Source organism: Vicugna pacos, chromosome 1 (genome assembly GCF_048564905.1).
Source record: "Vicugna pacos chromosome 1, VicPac4, whole genome shotgun sequence".
NCBI classification, from domain to species: domain Eukaryota; kingdom Metazoa; phylum Chordata; class Mammalia; order Artiodactyla; family Camelidae; genus Vicugna; species Vicugna pacos.
In genome coordinates this window covers 16,321,573-16,344,818 of record NC_132987.1, presented here as the reverse complement: position 1 = coordinate 16,344,818, position 23,246 = coordinate 16,321,573, and the positions used below count along the sequence as shown (strand labels likewise).

The 23,246-nt window shown below is 31.6% G+C and overlaps 1 protein-coding gene across 1 annotated transcript in view; it reads left to right on the top strand.

Moving 5' to 3' along the window:
• The window catches only part of STAG1 (STAG1 cohesin complex component), a 335,040-nt gene that overhangs the window by 270,316 nt on the left and 41,478 nt on the right, over positions 1–23,246 (top strand). The window contains exons 17-22 of the mRNA XM_031678031.2: positions 6,797–6,889; positions 6,983–7,072; positions 7,231–7,434; positions 8,432–8,502; positions 9,970–10,057; positions 21,070–21,150. Coding sequence (XP_031533891.1) covers positions 6,797–6,889; positions 6,983–7,072; positions 7,231–7,434; positions 8,432–8,502; positions 9,970–10,057; positions 21,070–21,150 — 627 coding nt within the window. The remainder of the gene's footprint in view (positions 1–6,796; positions 6,890–6,982; positions 7,073–7,230; positions 7,435–8,431; positions 8,503–9,969; positions 10,058–21,069; positions 21,151–23,246) is intronic.

Here is a 23,246-nt window from a genome sequence, read left to right as displayed (position 1 = left end):
ATTTCCAAATGGAAATTTGCAAGTTGAAAAGTACAGTAACAAAAATTTTAAATTTATTAGATGAGTTCAGTAGCAGATTTGATATGACAGAATAAACAGTGAACATGAAGATAAATTAATGGAAATTGTTCATTCTGAAAAACAGGGAAAAAGATGAAGAGAAATGAACAGTCTCAGAAATGTGCAAGACAACATCAAGCACACCAAATTTGTGTAGTGGAGTCCTAGGAAGAAGTGAAAGGAGTGAAAGAGAGACAGGAAGGAAAGACATTCGAATAAATAATTACCCTAAAGTTCCCAAATTTGATGAGAAACATTAGTCCACACATCCAAGAAGCTTAACAAAACCCAAGTGGTGTAAACAGAAAAGATCCACCTCTAGACACAAGATAGTCATGCTGTTGAAAGACAAAGACAAAATATCTTGAAAGCAGCAAGAGAAAAAGAACTCATGTGAAGGGCAGCAGCAGTGGGATTAGCTGGTGACCTGTCAGAAACAGTTGAGGCCAGAAGACAGTGAAATGACATAATCACTAAAACACAACAAAACTGCCAGCCAAGAATTCTAAACCTAGTAAAATTACCTTTCAAATATGAAGGTGAAATAAAAGTATTTCCATTTAAAGGCAGGTTGAAAGGCATGTTGCTGGCAGACTTGCCTTAGAAGAAATACTGAAAGAAGTCTTTCAGTCTCTAAAGAATGGTAACTAATCCACAGGAAGGAATGGAGAGTACCAAATGGTAAATATGTGGGTGGATATAAAAGGCTATGTGTACTATATACTGTTTTTAGTTTTTTAAAGTACATGAAATTATTTAAAACAATAATTATAGCACTGTAGTATTAAGATTATAAGATACATAGATATATGTGACAATAGCACGAAGAAGGATAAAGGAGAGGAAACTATGTTGGAGCAAAACTGCTGTATTTTGCTGTAATTTAATTCATTATTAACCTGAAGTTGATAATAATAAATTGAAGAAGTATATTCTAATCCCTAGAGCAACCACTCATACCTAAGAAAGAAAAACAAAATCAACAGAGAAAAAGTATAATAGTACACTAAAAAATATTTAACCTCAAAGAAGGCAATAAAGGAGGAAGGGAGGGGGGAAATGTAAGGTATATAGATAACAAATAGCCCAATGGCTGACATAAATTTAACCATATAAAAATTACATTAAATATGAATATAGGAAAGACTCTAAAAAGTAGAGATTGAGAAAACTATGGACTTGATATTAAATGATTGTAAGGAATTATTGTTTAATTTTGTTGGAGATATAAAGTTTGATTATTGTTTTATCTTCATCTGTTAGAGATGTACTTAAATATGAAAGGTGAAATGATATACCAAGAATTTGCCTTAAAATGCTACAGAAGAAAAAAAAGCTTTAGGGGAATTGATAAAACAACAATGACAGAATTAATGTTTTTAAATTTTCCAAAATAAAAGTTTTAAATCTGTAGGTTGCCTTGGGCAGTGTGACCATTTTAACAATATTGATTCTTCCAATCCAAGAGCATGGAATATCTTTCCATTTTTTAAAGTCTTCTTTAATTTCCTTCATCAATGGTTTATAGTTTTCTGTGTATAATTCTTTTGCCTCCTTGGTTAGATTTATTCAATTGTTAAAATGGTCACACTGCCCAAGGCAATCTACAGATTTAATGCAATCCCTATGCAATTACCCAGGACATATTTCACAGAACTAGAACAAATCATAATAAAATTTATATGGAACCATCAAAGACCTAGAATTGCTAAAGCATTACTGAAGAGAAAGAAAGAGGCTGGAGGAATAACTCTCCCAGACTTCAGACAATACTATAGAGCTACAGTCATCAAGACAGCATGGTATTGGTACCAAAACAGACATATAGACCAATGGAACAGAATAGAGAGCCCAGAAATGAACCCACAAACTTTTGGTCAACTCATCTTCGACAAAGGAGGCAAGAATATACAATGGAATAAAGACAGTCTCTTCAGCAAATGGTGTTGGGAAAACTGGACAGCAGCATGTAAAACAATGAAGCTAGAACACACCCTTACACCATATACAAAAATCGACTCAAAATGGATTAAAGACTTAAACATAAGACAAGATACAATAAACCTCCTAGAGGAAAACATAGGCAAAACATTATCTGACATACATTTCAAAAATTTTCTCCTAGAAGAAATAAAAGCAAGAATAAACAAATGGGACCTAATTAAACTTACAAGCTTCTGCAGAGCAAAGGAAACCAGAAATAAAACAAGAAGAAAACCTATGGAATGGGAGAAAATTTTTGCAAGTGAAACCGACAAAGGCTTGATCTCCAAAATATATAAGCAGCTTATACAACTCAATAAGAAAAAAATAAACAACCCAATCCAAAAATGGGCAGAAGACCTAAACAAGCAACTCTCCAAGGAAGACATACAAATGATCAAAAAGCACATGAAAAAATGTTCAATATCACTAATTATCAGAGAAATGCAAATCAAAACTACAATGAGGTATCACCTCACACCAGTCAGAATGGCCGTCATTCAAAAATCCAAAAATGACAAATGCTGGAGAGGCTGTGGAGAAAGGGGAACCCTCCTACACTGCTGGTGGGAATGCAGTTTGGTGCAGCCACTATGGAAAACAGTGTGGAGATTCCTCAAAAGACTAGGAATAGACTTACCATATGACCCAGGAATCCCACTCCTGGGCTTGTATCCAGAAGGAAATCTACTTCAGGATGACACCTGCACCCCAATGTTCATAGCAGCACTATTTACAATAGCCAAAACATGGAAACAGCCTAAATGTCCATCAACAGGTGACTGGATAAAGAAGATGTGGTATATTTATACAATGGAATACTACTCAGCCATAAAAACCGACAACATAATGCCATTTGCAGCAACATGGATGCTCCTAGAGAATGTCATTCTAAGTGAAGTAAGCCAGAAAGAGAAAGAAAAATACCATATGAGATCGCTCATATGTGGAATCTAAAAAACACAAACAAACAAAAACAAAGCATAAATACAGGACAGAAATAGACTCATGGACAGAGAATACAGACTTGTGGTTATGGGGGGGTAGAGGGTGGGAAGGGATAGACTGGGATTTCAAAATTGTAGAATAGATAAACAAGATTACACTGTATAGCACAGGGAAATATACACAAAATGTTATGATAAATCACAGAGAAAAAAATGTGACAATGAGTGTGTATATGTCCATGAATGACTGAAAAATTGTGCTGAACATGCTGAACACTGGAATTTGACACAACACTGTAAAATGATTATGAATCAATAAAAAATGTAAAATAAAAGTTTTAAAAGTACATATTTTCTTAATTTTGACTGATAGCCTCTTCAGGCTAACTTCTTGTCATTTTGACATGGTATCATTTTTTTAGTGCTTTCTTTCAGAGCAAAATATCTCAGGTTCACTTTCTACCTTTACTGTTTATATTAGTTATCTATTACTACGTAAAAATTTACAGCAATTCCTCCTTATTTTTTGTTTTTCCTTCCATACTTTTAGCTACCAGTCAACCAAAGTCCAAAAATATTAAATGGGAAATTCCAGAAATAAACAGTTCATAAGTTTTAAATTGCATGCTATTCTGAGAAGTGTGATGAAATCTCGCACAGTCCAGCTTCGTCCCTCTCCATTCTGCCTGGAACATGAATCATACCTTTGTCCAGAGTACCCTGCCAGTTAGTCATTTAGTAGCTGTTCTGGGTTATCAGATCAGCTGTCACAGAATCACAGTGCTTATGTTCAAGTAACCCTTGCTTTGCTAAACAATGGCCCAAATGCACAATAGTAGTGATGCTGGCATTCGGATATTCCAAAGAAAAGTCATAAAGTGCTTCCTTTAAGTGAAAAGGTGAAAGTTCTACACTTAATAAGGAAAGAAAAAAAATTGTATGCTGAAGTTGCTAACATCCACATTAAGAGCAAATTTCTATCTGTGAAATTGTGAGGAAGGAAAAAGAAATTTGTCTTAGTTTTGCTGTCACACCTCAGACTGCAAAAGTGATGGTCACAGTACGTGGAGTGCTTAGTGAAGATGCAAAAGGCATTAAATTTGTTCAAGATGTTTTGAGAGAGAGAGAGATCACATTTACATAAGTTTTATTACAGTAATTGTTATAGTTGTTCTATTTTATTAGTTATTATTAATCTCTTACTGTGCCGAATTTATGAATTAAAGTTATCATAGGCGTAGTTGTACCAGAAAAGACATAGTATTTAGAGGGTTTGGTACTATCTGCAGTTTCAGGCATCCACTGGGGGTCTTGGAATGTATCCCCAATGGGTAAGAGAGGGACTACTGTGCTTCAAAACTTAGCGGCTTAAAACAATAAGTATTCATTATCATATAGTTTTTGTGGTCAGAAACTTACAAGTATCTTAGCTGTTTTTTTGGCTCAGAGTCTCTCATAGGGTTGCAATTAAGATGTTAGCTGAGGCTTTTTAACCTGTGGAAGCTTGATAGTTAATTTACAACTTCCATAACGGTACACCCACATGGTTGACAAGTTAGTGCTGATTGTTGGTAGACCTTAGATCCGCATCATGCGGACCTCTCCATAGGACTGTTTGAGTGTTCTTAAGACAAGGCTGCCAGCCTCCCCTAGAAGGAGTGATCCAGAAGTGAGTAAGGTGGGCACTTCTGTGCCTTTTATGACCTAGCCCTCAAAAGTCATACAACATAATTCCCCCGATGCTCTTTTGATCATACATGTCAGCCTTACTCATTTTGGGAAGAGACTCTATGAAGGGCATGAATACAAGGAGGCAGGAGTCATTCGGAGTCACCTTGAAGGCTGATACTACATTATCTTATGTGAGGAGTCTCCCACTAGCTCTTGTTCCTTTTAATAGAGAGTAATATATAAAGATCAAAATCTTGTCACTAAGGATACTCATTGTCAATTGATTATCATTTCTGCTAGACACTTTTAGTACACAGAGCTAAAGTATATATGTATTTGTCTATACACATATATATTTAAATCATATATTCATATTGATATTTCTGACTTGAATTTAGCATAACAGGGTTTTTAACCTCTTTGATTTTGTGTTTTTTCCCACTTTTTTGAAAAATATAAAAATTCACATAGTTAAAAAGGCAAAGTTATATTTATATAACTTCTCTCTATATATATATATTTCTCTAAACATATGTATGTATATTTATGTATTTCTTATATGCCTCCCTCTACATCCCTTTGCTACCAGTAGCCATTTTGATTTGTTTCTGGTTTGTCATCTCAGTTTTACAAATACAGTTAAATGCATACACACATACAGATGTGTGTATTCTTACTCTTCCTTCTCCTCCCTCTCAGTATCCTATCTCCTACAAAACATAGCATAATTTATATGGTGTTCTGTACCTTACATTTTCATTGAACAGTGTATCCTCGATATTACTCCACAACTTTATTTGGAAATCTTCATTTTCTTTTAGTTGCATAGGATCCAACATGTGGATACACTACTGAGAGTCTTTTGGGGTGTTGCTAGACTTTTGCTATTAGAAATAATGTGCAGCAGATAATCTTGTGTCATTTCATACTTGTATAAGGTGTGTTGCTGGTGTAGATTGCTACAAGTGGGATTGCTGAGTCAAAGAAAATTATGTATAAAATTTCGTTGCATATTGGTAAATTACCCCTTCATAGGTATGCCAGTTTTGCTCTCCTATCAGAGATGTTGTGAGGATTAAATGAAATCATGTATGTAGAGTGTCTGACACAAAGATAGCTGTTACACTGAAAACATTCTTAGGCCTTTCACATATTGTTGAATGAATTTTAAGACTTCTCAATATCTTGAGTACATCTATAGATATATATTTTACTTTATATGTAGTCTCTTTAATTGCTTTGTACAGAACTAAATATGACTGTAGATCATTCCAAAGTGATTTTTTGTTTGTTTGTTTAAGGAGTTGAAAAGTAAAAACTCTGGAAGAACAATCAGATAGGAGGCCCCTATTACTGCTTTCATACGTTCTCAAACATTGGGGTTCACATTTATAAAGTGGCAATTTTTTTTGAGTTTCTGTTCTGTAAAACCATTCAGCGTTGTGATGGTAAATTCCTTCAAGCTGATAACAAACTGCAGAATGCTTTGGGAAAGTGGTTATCCTAACTGAACTGCAGTTTAATATGTTATTTTTTGAACCACCTATGGTTTAACTAGTAGAATACAGGCTAAGGTGAAGGGCTTTAATCTGTTCAGTGGCCAAAAACCGTATCTTTATCTTGATTGTTGCCTAACAGATTTATGGCTTAATTATAAGAACAATTAAATATAAATGGGTCCAGAGACATTGTTAAATATATGCTTTAAAAATAAGTAAAAATGTGTTAGCTGCTGATGGTATTAAAAAAGCATTACTTTCTAAAGTATTTTTAGAAAAGTTTAACATAGGGAAGATCACTGTTAACATATTGAAATTAAAACTCTAGAAATACTATTTCTCCATTGTTTCCAGTATTTTTATATTTATAACTGTGTTTTTTACAAAAGCTTATTTTTGTTTTTATTTAATCTGAACAAGTAGTAGTTTATCTAAAATAAGTAGCTATTTAATAAAGTAATAGTGTTTGTTTACTAGCAATTCGCATAAAACTAGATGCGTTTATTTTAATAGTTTTTAAGCTCTTCAGAAAATTCTCTTATTACCTGCCAGTGTTTCATCATTCTTTGTAACATTCTAGATTTATCAGTTAGTACATGACACTCTTATTCTTTGCCCATTTTAATTTATTTCTAGGTGCTAACTGCCAAAGAAAGGAAAACTCAAATTGATGATAGAAACAAACTGACTGAGCATTTTATTATCACACTTCCTATGTTGCTGTCAAAGGTACAGTTTCATTTAGTTTTGTGATATGTCACTGAGTTTGCTTATTACACCACAGTATTAAAACAGTTACTTCTTTTTCTTTTCTTCTCCTAGTATTCTGCAGATGCAGAGAAGGTAGCAAACTTGCTACAAATCCCACAATACTTTGATCTGGAAATTTATAGCACAGGTAGAATGGAAAAGGTAAGACACTATAAAATTGAATTCTATTATAATCAGTTTATTAACTGGACTTTTTTATTTTCATGTAATCTATAGGCTTATTTGTTATTTGACAGATGCTTATTTTTATTTTTTGTTATTAATCTAAATATCATAGTTTTTCCTTTTTTCCTCCTCAGCATCTGGATGCTTTATTAAAACAAATTAAGTTTGTTGTGGAGAAACATGTCGAGTCCGATGTTCTAGAAGCCTGCAGTAAAACCTATAGCATCTTATGCAGTGAAGAGTATACCATCCAGAACAGAGTTGACATAGCTCGAAGCCAACTGATTGACGAGTTTGTAGATCGATTCAATCATTCTGTGGAAGATCTATTGCAGGAGGTCTGTTTTAAAGTTAATGTGTACATATAATAATTTTTTCTAATAATTATTCAAGATAGCTAAGTGTTTCCACTTTAAAATAAAATTAGGTAGAATTCTCTAGTCCTTTTAAAACTTAGCATTATTGCAGTTGTTCATCCTATAAACATCAGCTTTAGTTATACTTTATTTTTATTTTAAAAACCTGTTTCATAAAAGTCTGTTTTTTTAATTCTTTTAAGAAAACTTCAAAGTCTGGCTTTTCTTAACTCATTTTTTCATTTTCTATTCCTGGAACCTAATTTACATTTTAATATTACTGAACTATTATGATGTGCTAATGAATAGAACATAAAAATTAAGTGTATTTATAAAGGATGACTGCTTACCAGTGGTATGCCCAAGATAGCAGCAAGAATCTCCAGTTGGTTATTTTTATAATTGTTTCTGTGATTCCTGCTTCTTGCCCCTTCCTTTCAATCTGTATAAGGTAATCTGGAATTCTCACACCTTTCAGTGATGGCCAGGTTGATAGGATTTCTTTTTAATGCATGTAATCAGTCTTTCTCTACTGTTAATTTTTAATTTTAACTTTTAATATTTTTCAACCATTTTTTATTTTTCATTATGATTTTGAAGCTACAGAAGTAACTGATAATCAGTAAGATCTTTGAAATAACCATTAACATCTTTAAAATACATATCGTTTCACTGAGCAGTTTTCAAGATATTTATCCTGACATTATTCATCAGAAAAGTGCACAAAGTCATGTTTATGACATTGTTTAAAATACAAAAGTGATTATCTGTGGGTGTTATGATTATGGGGTTGTTTTGGGGGGGGGTTGTTTGTTTTGTTTTTTGCTTATTTCATTTTCTTGTTTACCAGCAGTGAATATGTACTATTTGTGTGATAAAAAAGATTTTTTCTTTAGGCAGTAAGTACTAATAGACTTCATATGAATTTGAGGATGAGTAAAGTTATGGTATTGAGGTGCTGTCTGCTTTTTATTTACAGGGAGAAGAAGCTGATGATGATGATATTTACAATGTTCTTTCTACGTTAAAGCGGTTAACCTCTTTTCACAAGTATGTCATTTTATTTAAAGTAGACTTAATGACTAATCTGTTAGTCAACATAAAACAGACTTGTAATGTTTAACATCCATGTACCAATGGAAATTTTAGAGAAATGTTGAGATGTTGTACTGTTTTCTCTTTATTATTCATATTTTCTCCAGATAAATTATGGGGTTTTTATTATAATTTGTTTGCTTAAGGAGTAAGATTTATCATTCAGTGTAATGAATGTACATTGTACACTGTAAAAGATAATCAGTATTATTAACAAATGAGACGGGCTTATTCTATAAGCTAGAGTTTTATAGGTATAATTTTCAGTTGATAACTCAAATTTTGGAAATTTTACTAAATAAGAATCAAGATTTGGAGGAAAGCCATAAAAGTTATTTCTATGAGCTTTTTTCCCTGAATTGTTCTTGTTTGTCTTGTGTTACTGTGTTCTTACTATGTAGACAGAACAGTTGGATTTGAATAAGAAAGAAAGGCTTAGATCAATGAAATAGGTGATATTTTCAAATTGTAATTTGCATATGTATTGTAATGAGACATGCTTATCTTCTCCATAAAGAACAGAAAATAAAGAACTATGTTGTAAAAAGAATGTTTAGGTGTAGCCCTTGCATTTAACGAATACTTCAGATTTCAAAAGCAGTGTCTAAAATTTAAGCCTTTTCTATATACACAAGTATATGTTTGGAATTCCATGGGGAAACAAAGTTATATTTTAAGAAATATTTTGACATTTGAAATAAAAGTTAACAACCAGTGTCAAAGCTTCTGTTTATGAAAATATTTTGACATTTGAAAATAAAAGTTGACAGCTGGTAATCTTAATATTTTTAGTAATAGAGCTCATGAGAATTTACATTGTCAATGTTACCTCATTCAGAAGTCCTTAGCCAATGTAAATAGCTACAGTAAAGTTTTTGAACTGTGCCATATTTTCTTTACCCTGATTTATTTTGTCATTCTTTATTTCCGTCTTGTGAATACAAATCTTTTTCAAGAATACACATGTACTTATATTTTGAAATTGTGAGTGGATGTTGTATTTTAAAATATTAAAGAAAGAAAGAAATGGAATATGAGCTTAGATTGATCATATAATGGTGACCTTCACTTAAACATGTGAAGTTTCACTGATTTATTTTAATGAATTCCTATATGAGCTTGCACTCTTCCTCTGTCTCTTTCAGTACCCTCTTCCTTCTCCTTTCCTCCTCTCATTCCCCTCTCCCTTTCCCCCTTTCTTTTCTTTCTGTCTTTCTCTCTCTTTCACTCTCTCCTTCTCTCTCTGTCTTTGTCTCTTTCTTTTTTTCTTAAGTTTGGGTACTTGAACATTTCCTTATAGATCTTTCTCAGTTCTACTAGAAAATGAAGTTAACTTTATTCTTCCCCCATGGAAACTGAGCTCAGCAAATTTAAATTTTCTTTCAGTCTACAATAAAGTTAATGCACTTTTGTTTATTTCAGTGCTCATGATCTTACAAAATGGGATCTGTTTGGTAATTGCTACAGATTATTGAAGACTGGAATTGAACATGGAGCTATGCCAGAACAGGTAGGAGTTTTTTTAATATTCCTTCTGTATCATTTTAGAAAGCTAAGCTTTTCTGAGATTGTGTAGGATTATCAAAAGCCTATCATAGAAAGTAGTTGAAAATTCTTAAATGCAGCCACCTCATTTGAGAATTATTGTCCTAGTGATTGAATGTTATGGATAGGTATCTTATATTTTCAGATTTGAGTGGAAAAAAATAGTCTTTGCTGTAATATGTCAAAATATAAGTATTGACGAACACATTAATACTCCTTTAGGAAAAATACTGTTAGTGACTATAGTAGCAATTTCAACACTTCATCAATTAGTGTAATGAAGATTGCTAATCATGGCTATATTTCAGGCATTGCCTAGGTATTGATAATAGTAAATCTTAGATACGGCTTGGTTTTTGTGGTAGAATCATAGTTAAACAAGTTTGGAGGCCTTTAGCAGATTTTAGACCTTTTTGCATTCATATATAAGTTGAAGTACAAAGGGCAGGAATTCAGCAAATTTTATCTAGTCTGAAAGAGACTTAGAATAGTTAATTACCATACAGAGAATTAAGACTATAAGAATTCTATGTGAGAATTAAGTTGTTAATTCATAATTACAATTATTGCCAATCAACAATATCAGTCTGTTGTTAAGAATTAAGAGTTATTCTGTCCATTGCAGACACTCAGTCATGTAGACCAATATACCAACCCCATAGTTTGGTATAGGTGGTGTTTAGGGGTAAGCACATCCATTCCTATTTTGGTAATATGTAGTGCTTAGATGACACTTCATTGTACTAAAGCAGTAAGAATGTCAATAGATGTAATAAAATTATATTTTCATATTGAAAGTTAATCACAGAAACAGTGCTATATTATTGCTGTGATTAATTCTTTTAAGTTGCCTTAATTCATGTCCTTGATCTTTACTTTGTATCCACTCTTAACTAACAAATGTCCCTGATTATGTTAGGTGTTTTATTGTAGTTTGTGAGAATAGGCTAAATATTTGACCCTGTGTTGTTTTTCTTCATTTATTGTTGAATCTTCAGCTTTCATCCTCTGTTCATCTCAAACTTTTCACTAACCTAAATGCAGTCCACTGATATTCTCAAACTGTGCTTCAGAGTTGAAAAGGAATGATGTAATTAAGATAATCTTTTTTTGGTTTCCTCATTTTCCATAAGAAGAGAGTAAGAATAGCACTTCTCTGTTCATCTGGGGATTATAACTGTATCTGAATTTATATTTTAATTCACTATACCATCATTTATTGTCTTAGAGCTGACTTGTTATGGTCTCACAGTGTAAGTTATGTTGATTTTCTGTTACTTTCACTACACATGTATTATCTACCCACATTTTATTTTAGTTTCTTTGAATAACATATTTATGTGACATTTGCTTTAGGTTTAACTTCTTAGACACAATCTTTGTATGAAGTTTGAGTGCATCACTACTAGATTGTACTCCTATTCATTTTAACAGTTAGAAATTATTTAGCATTTAACAGCTCTTAGAAACATCTGTTTAGCTATCCAGTACCAAAAATCCAAGGACTGTATTCAACCAATTCTTCATAGGACCATGTGAACTTGCTTTTTTAGATTCCAACTGTGTCCCTTTCAATTAGAGCTCCAAAAAATAATCTTTTAGAGCAACAATATCAAGCGGCTACCAAAATGTTTGCTGTTATTAACCCTCAGTTATAGGTTTTGAAGATACCTTAAAATTTACTTTTTATCTATTTAGGGGAACTGTATTGTCCATATATTTGTTCATTTTCCATGGTAACCATTTCACTTAGGAGTTTTGCAGTTGCACTCTTCAGGATTAACTGAATTCTTTTTTTTTTTCCTTCCTTTTAGTGATCTGTTTTTTCTTTTGCCAGTACTATTTTAGCTATTATTAGTTTTATAATATGTAAAACCAAAGTTTAAAAAAATCTATTTTGCATTCTTTTTATTGAGGATAGTTTACAATGTGTCAGTTTCTGGTATACAGCATATTTCAGTCATGCAAATACATACATATATTTGTTTTCATATTCTTTTTCATTATAGGTTACTACAAGATACTGAAAACAGTTTCCTGTGCTATACAGTAGAAACTTGTCGTTTATCTGTTCTATATATAGTAGTTAGTATCTACAAATCTCAAACTCTCAGTTTATCCCTTCCCACCTCCTTTCCCCTCTGCTAACCGGAAGTTCTCTACGTCTATGAGTCTGTTTCTGTTTTGTAAATAAGTTCATTTGTGTCTCTTTTTTTAGATTCCACATATAAGCGATATCATATGGAATTTTTCTTTCTCTTTCTGGCATACACTTAGAATGATGATCTCCAGTCCATCCATGTTGCTGTAAATGGCATTATTTTATTCTTTTTTATGCCTAAGTAGTATTCCATTGTATGTACATACTACAACTTCTTTATCCATTCATCTGTTGATGGGCATTTAGGTTGTTTCCATGTTTTGGCTATTGTAAGTACTGCTGCTGTGAACATTGGGGTGCACGTGTCTTTTTGAATTATATTATTTCTTATACTAGATTTTTAAAGTCAAATTATTGAAAAGTTATAATAGAAAAATCAGCTCATATTCCCTTCACTTGATTCAACTGTCAGTAATTTTTCACAATTACACTCTTATATGTTTGCATGTACTCTCTCTCTTCCCCTATATATATTAATATGCATACATAAAACAAAATATTTATTAATAATAATACAGCAATTTTTCCCCCGCCCAGGATCCACACCATAATAGCACATTGCATTTAATTATAATGTCTTTTTTTTTGGCCTCCTTTAATTAGAATGGTTCCTCAGGCTTTGTCTTTCATAACGTTGACATTTTGAAGAGTATAGACCAATTATTTTATACACTGTTCTCAATTTAGTTTTGTCTGATCTACACGTTTAGATTTAGATTATGCATTCTTGACAGGAATGCTACATAAATGATATTCTGTCTTCAGAGACTCACATCAGGAGGCACATGATGGTAGTTTGTTCAGTATTGGTGATAATTGTTTTAATTACTTTTGATCATTTTAAGTGGGATCTGCCAAGTCTCTCCTGCGTGGAGTTACCATTTTCTTTTTTAATAAATCAGTGACCTGTGGGAAGATTCTTTAAGACTGTGTAAATAGTCCTGTTTCTTATTAAACTTTGACATAATTTCAGCATCCATTTATGATTTTGCTGGACTCATTTATTACTACCATGGTCACAAAATGATTATAGCTTAAGTGGTGATTTTCCAACTCTGTCATTTATTTTATATGTATTTGTTGGCCCTCTGCTATCAAGAAGAACTTTCCCTTCTCCCTTTATCTTATGTGTGTGTATGTATGTATTCATTCATCTTCATCATTTTTTAAAATTTAGCGTCCGTATGGCTTCAGTAGATTCCTAGTTTATTCCTGTTCTATTCAACTGGTTAAAACTCAGTACTATTGTTATCTATTTTGGTGCTCAAATTGTTGCAGATTTAGCCAGAGGGAATGTCTCTCCCTCCTGCTTCTCTATACTTTAAATGTATTTTCTGAGCATTTCCATACTTTCTGGCAGAATATGGTCCAATGACTGTATATAACCTCCCCTAGGCTAATGAATTCATAACCTATGAAAAGTATTAAAAGTTATTGCAATTCCTTAATATAATAATCATTAGCTTATAAAGAACCTACATTTCAATATTTATTGTAGTATTTCCTTATACAATTGTAAAATAAATGCAAAAAATAATAGTTAAATTCTCCTTATTCTGTTTTGTGGGCTTTGTGCCTGTTTCCTGTTAGTATTTCTGTAAGTTTAAACTTTCTCGAACTTTCTCGTAGGTAACATCCAAGAAAAGTAAAGCATTAAACTTCTGCTGTAATATATAGTTCCAAGAAATGTCTTTCCAAATTCTAAAAATTGAAAACCTGTAAAAAACAATTTGTAAATTATTTTGGCAAATATTTTCTATATAACAAAACAATGTGATTAAACCCATAAAAAAGGAAATGTAATCCTATGTCAGTAACTTTAGGCCTATCAAGACATCAATAATAGAAAACTTTTGTTTCGTACTTACCATGTACCAGGTACTTGCATACATTTGTTGAAGCCTCTTGATGACCTTATGGAATATATATCATTATTCTCATTTTATTAATTATGAAACTGAAGCATAGAGATAAATAACTTGTTTCAGGTCACATAGCTATTGCATACCCACTCAAACCAAGCTTTTAAACTTTTTTCAATGTCTCTTCAAATTTTCTGCTGCTAATTTGCTACTGCTGTTTATAGTATCCCATGCCTTCTGATGTTTGCCCCATGTCAAATTCATTATTTTGTATTTTCATTTTTTCCAAACTTTCTTTATATTGATTCAGTGGGAATTGTGGTGAGAGATTAGATGCAGTAATCTATCATTATGATCTGGAAGTCAACACAGTTCTTGAGACAGAATATAATATAATATAGATAGAATATAATATAATTAATTTTAGTCAAGTTATTGCTTTTGATTATATAAATAATGGCGTCATGTTTTTCTCTTGAAGTCTGTTGATATAGTCATGCTTTCCTTGGAAGACTACACAATTATTTCCTTGACTGGGCTTAGAAATTATTTCATTACCCAATTCCAAATATCCCTTGGGCATGCCATATCAGAACTTTGGGGGAGTTTTTCACAACCCCCCCCACACACACACACACCCACTTTACCATCTGGTCATTATTGACCAAAAGTGTATTTGATTGTCAGGTCTTGAGGATATAAAGTTATCTTAGAAGCAGTGCTTAATTTCAAGAGACTTTTAAATTGTGTTTTAAGTTGTACCCCCAGAGTATCTCTTCCTGCCATCTTTTTTCCATCCTTACTACTGTTTCTTAGTTCCTCATATTTTCTCTTATGAATCATGATAGTAGCTGCCTATTTTGTCTTAGTAACCTCAGTTTCATCCTCTCTGCAATCTAGATTCTGTTCCAGTAATTGTCAACTATATGTATGCATCAGAAAACCTTATGGAGTTTTTTTTTTAAGTACTGAGATATGTTCAAATACCATTCTGAGAATAAATTGGTGTAATCCCTTTAGATGGTTATTTGTCAGTCTCTATAAAAATTAAAAGAGGACATATAGCCTTCATTAAGCATTTGTAGTTCTAGAAATTTAGACTACAAATATGTACTTGAACATGTATACAAAGATGTAGGTACAAAGATGTTCACTGTAGAATTGTTTATAAAAATGTAAAACTTGAAATAATCTAAATGTCCATCAACAGAGGACTGGTTAGCTATGATAGGATAATTTTGATTCTGTGCAATGCTGTGCAGCTATAAGTGAAAGAATGATGTTGATATTATTTATTCTGTAATAGTCTATGTGAGAAGAAATTTAATGAAAAAGGCAAGGAGCTGAACAGTATGTGAATTTAAAAGTGTGATAGGTAGATCTATATATACATACATCTTTTAGTTGACAGATTATTTCTAGGATGATACATAAGAAATTATTAACAGTGGCTTTCTACTGGAAAACTAGAGGTCTATAGTCGTTAAGAAACTTAATTATACTGTTGGATATTTTACCATGTACACCTATTGCTTTTTAAATTTAAAAACCAACTGTTTAACAGTCACAAATATAGAGGACAAACTAGTGGTTACCAAGTGGGGAAAAGAAATGAGGGAAAGGGATAAGGGTATGAGATTAAGAGATAGAAACTGCTATATATCAAATAAATAGGCAACAAGGATACAGTACAGGGAAATATAGTCATTGTTTTGTTAAAATTATCATATTTTAATTACTTTAGTTTATATCTATAAAAGTATTGAATCACTATATTGTACACCTGAAACTAATATTGTAAATCAACTATACTTGAATAAAAAAGTAAGTAAGTATTTTTAAGGCCAAAAAAAGTTGCTCAGTAATAAACACTGGAAGTTGAAATTTTAAAAGCATGTGCCATTTACAGTAGCAGCAAAAGATATGAAATACTTAGGTATCAATCTGACAAAATGTATATAAGATGTATATGCTGAAAAGTACAAAACACTAATGAAAGAAATCAAAGATTTTAATAAATATAGATATATCATGTTTATTAATTAGAAGTCTCAGTATTGTTAAAATATTAATTCTCCCCAAACTGATCTTAGATTTAACACAGTTCCAGTTGAAATCACAGCAAGATTTTTTATAGAAACTGACAACTTGCTTCTAAAATTTATATGGAAAGGCAAAAGAAATAAAATAACCAAAAGAATTTTTTTAAACAATGAAGTTAGAAGATTGACACTACCTGATTTCAAGACTGTAACCAGTAGCTTAGTGTGATACTGAAAAAAAGGATAGACATAGATCTAAGGAACAGCATAGAGAATCCAGAAATAGGCCTGTGCATATATGGTCAGTTAATTTTTTACTGCTGAGGCAGTTCTTTGGAGAAAGGATGATCTTTGCAACAAATAATCTTATCCAAATAGTTGATTATCCATATGCAAAAAAAAAAGGAATTTCATTCCATACTTCACAGCATATATAAAATTAACTCAAAATAGACCATAGAACTAAAGGTAAAACCTTTTACTGTTTGAATTTTTTACCTGAGTTTTTCAATCTTCTGATTTTTTAAAAAAATTCTAATACAGTAGGCCTGTTGGTAATACAACTCATTGGGTGATCTCTCATTCCCAAAGCACATGTAGGATTTAGGAATCTTTCCTCTTTATTAAAGAATTGTTACTTTATGTCACTATGATTCACTTCAATGTTTGTGCTCTTTTTAGGATCTCCTCAAGAAAAATACTACAGCAGACTCTACTGTTTGCCATATCTGTTCTTATTTTTTAAGTTATTATATAGTGAAACTGACTTACTTTCCTTCTTACATGAAGTTATGAATTATGTATAGATTTATGTAGTCATCACCAAAATCAGTATACAGAACAGTTTCATCATCCCAAAAACTTCTTTGTATGTGTTTTCCCCACCTACAACTCCTGGAAACCACTCATTTGTTTTCCATCACTGTAGTTATGTCTTTCTGAGATTTCCAAATAAATGGAATTACACAGGATGTAAATTTTGACCATAGTGCCTTAGAGATTAATCCAAGTTGTTGTGTGAGTCAATAGTTGGTTTGCCATTTTACCACTCAAGTTGTATTCCATTGTGTAGACACACCACAGTTTATTTTATCCATTCACCTGTCAAAAGACATTTGGGTTGTTTCCAGCTTCTGGCTATCACAATGAAAGGTGCTATGAATATTTGTATATAGTCTTTTGTTTTGACATAAATTTTCATTTTTCTAAAGTAAATGCCTAGAAGTACAATTGCTGGGTCTTATGGTAAGTGTATGTTTAACTTTATTAGAAACTGCCAGACCATTTTCCAGAGTGGCTGTACCATTCTGCATTTCTGCCAGCAGTGTATGAGAGTTCTAGTTGTTCTGCATTCTCACCAGCACTTGATATTGTCAGTAGTTTTTACTTTGGCCATCCTAGTAGATACGTAGTGGTGTTTCACTGAACTTTTAATGTGTATTTCCTTAATGCTAATGATATTGAACATCTTTTCATGTACTTATTTGCCAGCTTTATATCCTTTTGAGTGAAACCATGTTGATTATTTTGTACCTAAAGTTTCTGTTTAAAAGGTGATATTAATTATAGTTGTATTTACCTAGTCTAAATATGATAGAGCAGTTTTGGATTTGGGAAGCAGACTAGTATTAAGTTCAGTTCACTCTTTTGTCATGTATGTCCGCTGAAAAATTTGATCCTCCTTCACCTTAAAGTCTCTAGCAAACAGAAAAGTCAAAGAGCCAAAATTTGTCCAACAGTCATTAAAATCCCACAGGATTTTCAGAATTTTAAACATGTCCTATATGTGTAGATAATGTATGCATATATATTATGTGTACATAATCATTTTCCTGTTATTGGTCTCTAGTCAGATTTTATTTTCCAGGCAAATTCAGTTTTTCTAAATTTAATATTCTAAGAGATTATCTCTGCTTTAACTTACGTGTTGTATTATGGTTATAACAATAGTTCATCTTCATCTTCAAGATATATCATTAGCTGCAGGTTGAATGATTCTCATTGATTCAATCTCCTAATCAGAGATAAAGATCTAGATCCTTTAAATAGATAAAAGCAATTATAAAGAAGTTACAAAATACTATATATAAAATAGATAAGCAAGGTCCTACTGTGTAGCACAACATTCAATATCTTGTAATAACCTATAGTGAAAAAGAATATGAAAAAGAATATATATATAACTGAATCACTGTACTATACACCAGAAACTAACACATTGTAAGTCAACTATAGTTCAATTTGAAACAATAATAATAAAATAAATATAAGAATAAAGTAATTATTAAGAAAAAGGGCTAATAAAGAACTTTCATGCTGGTTAAGGTAGTGCTAACTGCTATAGTAGATTAATCTCAATAGCTCAATGGCTTAATACAATAGAAATTTATTTCTCACTTCCGTAACCATAAAGTACAGTTAAAGGAAGTGGGGTGTCATTGTACTACCAAGTCAGTCAGGGACCCATTTTTGGCAGATAGGGGAGGAGAAGATGGAGAAGGCAGTCCTGCTTCTTAACTACTTTTTATTCCACATTACTGTGTCCTTCCAGGAACATCATTACCTTATAGAAACACAAGGTCAGAGGAATAAGGTTGGAAGAAATTCTTAGTCATCAGACCAATACTTAGTATTATTTGAAGATCCTCTCCAGGGTCAAAGCATTGTTAATCAAGAAAAGGCAGAAGGACTATGGTACTCATAGGTTAGAATAATCTCTTTTGGCTTTTTCAGTTTTTATTGCTTGTGCTTGTTTTGTCAGTACTACAGAAAGATGAAGTTGCTAAATTAATGACTTTTGGACAAATGAGGATAACATCACTAGCATGGAGGATAAAATCAATATGACTGATGTAAAGCCTGGAAGGAAGGCTTCTGAATTTTTTTTTGAAGTGTCATCAGCTGTATTGTTAAATAATTATACCTGTGTGGAAGCAAAGTGCTTCCCAGTCATTGAGAGTGAGCTTTTTATTTTAAAATAAAGCAGTGGAGCCCAGTTAGAGTAAACTTACGATGAATACCAATATATTGAAAATTAAAATGGGGATATTCTATTAGAAGTAGGTATTGAAGTGACCAAATATCTCTCTTCTCTCATAACCACTTCTTAGGAAACTTGTGCAAAAATTTGGAACACCCTTTAAATAATTCCTAGCATATAGGTCAAAAAAAAATGTAGAAGGAAAGGAAATGATATTTGTGATGATTCAGGTTGATATAACCAAAACCAAGCAAATATTCAATATTACTTTTTTTAATATTAATTTCCCATCAATTAATGTTAATTTGCATGGTACTTTTTTAGTGATTAAATAATGCAAGTTGTATCAAATTCAATAAAAAATTTTTAAATATTTTTCTTCCACACAAACCACTTTACCAGTGTATATCCTGTTATAAATTAAAGGTTATCAAAAGGTGTTCAGGACCAGAGGTGTACCATATTGAGCATTTTCTAAGTATAGTAAGACAGTTTCTTTAGTATTAATATTCATAACTTGATGGTGTTTCAGTAGTCTTGTTTCTTGCATTCTGACATGAATCAATCATTTAATTATTATGTTTAATAAAACTCTGACATCATCTCATTAGTGTTGCATGAAAAGCAGCACCACTCATCCTTCTAATTCTAATGAGTTATTTTTAATGCTGAGTAGGCGCATTGGCAGTATCTTTTACTTACCTGATCTGAAACCTGAAACTTTTAAAGTAAAACCAGCTAAAATTCTACTTCCTGTACTATTTCACTTACTGATTTCTCTTTTGATTCATTCTCTACATATATTCATTCTTAATGGTTTTTAGTTTATCAAGTGGGGAAAATGATAGACACTGTAATAAGGGAATATCATATTATCAGATATGCTTTATTGCAATAAAAGTGTACCATGTATTTAAACAAAAATATGGTAAAAGACTTATCCAAAATGAAATTTTCTTTTATATTATGATTCTTAATCAACTTTAGTTGCCTAAATTCTGCTATTTGTCTTTCTGAAAAATAGGGATAAACATTTCATAAAATAGGAATTCAGTGCCAATAAAAAATGAAAATTGGTAATAACTCATTTCCATTGGTAATTAGAGAAATGTAACTTAATACCACAGTAAGAAACTGCTTATACATCATAAAATCACCAGATTTTTAAAACATCTGATAAGATCAATTGTTGGTGAAAACATGGAGCCATTACAGGAACTGTCAAGATATAGCCACTTTTGACAATTTTGGTACTGTCTACTACACAGTTAAACAGACACATACTCTATGACCCAGGTGTCCTGTTCCTAGAGCAGTGATTCTCAAAATGTGTTCTGGGGACCCCGTGGAGTTTCCAGGACAGGTTCATAAGGTTAAACTGCTTTAATAAGGAAGAGGAAGATGGAATTTGCTTTTTTTTATTGTCTTATAAATATAAGTTGAAATATTGATTGTCATATCAAAGAATATCTACATTTATCTACAAAGACTAATCTGTGACACTGGATTATCTTTATGTACTTCAGTCATTATATTTTGTATACATTCTGTGAGCGTCTCTGTACACGTTATATTTCACATTAAAAATTCTTTAAAACAAAATAAGCAATTATTATAAAATTTAGATGAAAACAATTTCTTCAGTCTCCCTTTAAAAATCTGACTAAGCAAAGTATTCTTGTTACAGTACATTTTTCTTTAAAGGATAGTATCACTTGGGTATATATTTATCAAGATACATTATATCTTTATTCTCTAGATTGATATGTTGATTTATCTTTTTTTAACTAAATATTTTATGTTTTCATTAATTCTGCAAAAATTTGGACTTGAAACCTGATTGTAAGATAAAAGCTATGATAAATATTGTTCTCTTAACATAATGCAAACGTAAATTATGTCTCATTTGTTTGAATTTTTTATTTGATACAGATAGTCGTACAGGCACTGCAGTGTTCCCATTACTCGATTCTTTGGCAGTTGGTGAAAATTACTGATGGTTCTCCTTCCAAAGTAAGTAAGAGTTTCTGTAGGCAGAAGGGTTATTACTAAAATAAAATAATCTTGTTTAATTCATTATTTAATAACATTTTATCAGTTATTATAATAAACTATAATTTTTAATAAAATATATAATAATTGTTCTCAATTCTTGCTTTATCCTATGAGTAAGTATTTTTTACTTCTTTGGAAGATAAACAGTTTTTCAGGCAATAGACACAGAGTTGTATGTATACACAGAGTTTAAATTCTTATAAGAAATAACTAGTTGAAACAGCTCTGATAGGTGATACCGTATAAAAAGGAGAGTAATATTGAAAAACAACAGTATGTAGCTTTCAGTTCTGGCATTACGGTACCTTGGGGCCCAAACTAAACAATACTCTTTTTAAAAACAACTTACATTGTTAGATAAAATTTTTTTTAAAAAATTTTAATTACCCTGCTAAACAAAAAGGAGAATACAAACTAGAGGTTAAGTGAAACAAGGATCCAAGAGAGTTAAGCAGAGTACGGAAGCCCACTTAACCTTGAGGATATTTTCTAATCTAGACAAACCCCAAGGCCCTTCCAAGGTGGAATGTCTAATAAGTAGCACATCTCCCTGATAAAGTTGGGATCCTAAAGAGCTACCTTCAGCATAAGGGTAAATTAGTAATAAACCTATACCAGTTCCATTCATCGGGGAATATAAGCAAAACAATCTATCAAAACAATATATCTTAAAACTTGCCATTAATTAAAGGAGAGAAGAAACGAAATGAAAGTTTATAACCATGAGCTAACTTTCATTTAGGTTTCCATCCTAAATTCATACTATTTCTGTGGTCCATTGGAAAAAAAAAAACCACAGGAAAACAGAATAAGATTTTGATTGGTGATATCCTTAAGCCCCTAACATAATCAAATATAAAATCCTTTCTGAAGGGACTTGCCTCAAAGAATTTCCACAAAGTTTTAAGAAGAATGAGCTGATGGTGAAAAACCAAAAAGAAAACTAGAAACAATGAATAAAACCATGAAGAGAATCAGATTTTTTAAAAATATTTTATGATTGGAATTATCTGAGAAATATAAAATGTGTTTCAATTGTTTTATGAATTCAAAGAGGCTTGAACATATGAGTAAAAAGCAAACACTTGATAAAGAACCAAATAAAAATACTATGATATTTAAATTTCCTCATCTAAATAAAACAGCAGCTACTTAACCAGTAAAGGAAGTTAATAATACATTTCCATATAGAACCAACTACTTGATATGGAGCAGTCTTTTTCAGAGAAAGACTTTTTTTCTTCTTGTTCCTGCTGAGAAGTAGTTTGAGGATTTCTCTGCTTTTGGAAATAATTGGCGGTTTTGTTCATCTTCAGTTAGAAGGAAGGTAATATTATTGATTAGTTAACTTCCTGGTTTTTTCTGTTTTATTGACAGTTTCATCTTGAAAAGCAAAAATCGAAGTTAACTTTTCATTGGTAACAAAACCCACTTTAAAACTATATTACATTTTCACATTTTTTGAAATGTTCTTTGATATAGTAAGATTAAATGAGATTGAATATGTCAGTTAAAATTTGAGAGCAAGAGTTTATGTATTGTACACAATTACTTTTATTCTGATTTTTTTCACCTGGTTGATTTTTATATTGTTTTTTCCCACTGAGATCATTTTGGTTATCTGAGTTATTTGTATTTTAGCTGAATGTTGATCCTTGGATTTTAGTAAATTTGGGATATCTACTGGCTTAAAACTTTAGCATGATTAATGGTTAATTACTCCATTAAATTTAATTTAAATTTTGTCCTTTTACAATCATATTCCATGGTTAGAGTGAGAATCTCTATTCTTGGACCTACTTCTTTAGATACTTTCTATTTTTTAATCCTGTTACAACAATTATTTTGAGATTCCTTGCCTTTCGGTTTTTTATCTGACACATTCTCCTAATAAAAGATAACTTCATTTTTGTCATTAATCATACTACAGATTTTGTAGTTGTCATTACCACAGTGGCAATGCAGATTTTGTGGCCAGCACTGATTTTCTTTATGCCAGAAAGAATACCACAGTATGTTTTAGATGATTTATTATTTATTGTTCAGTTGATTTC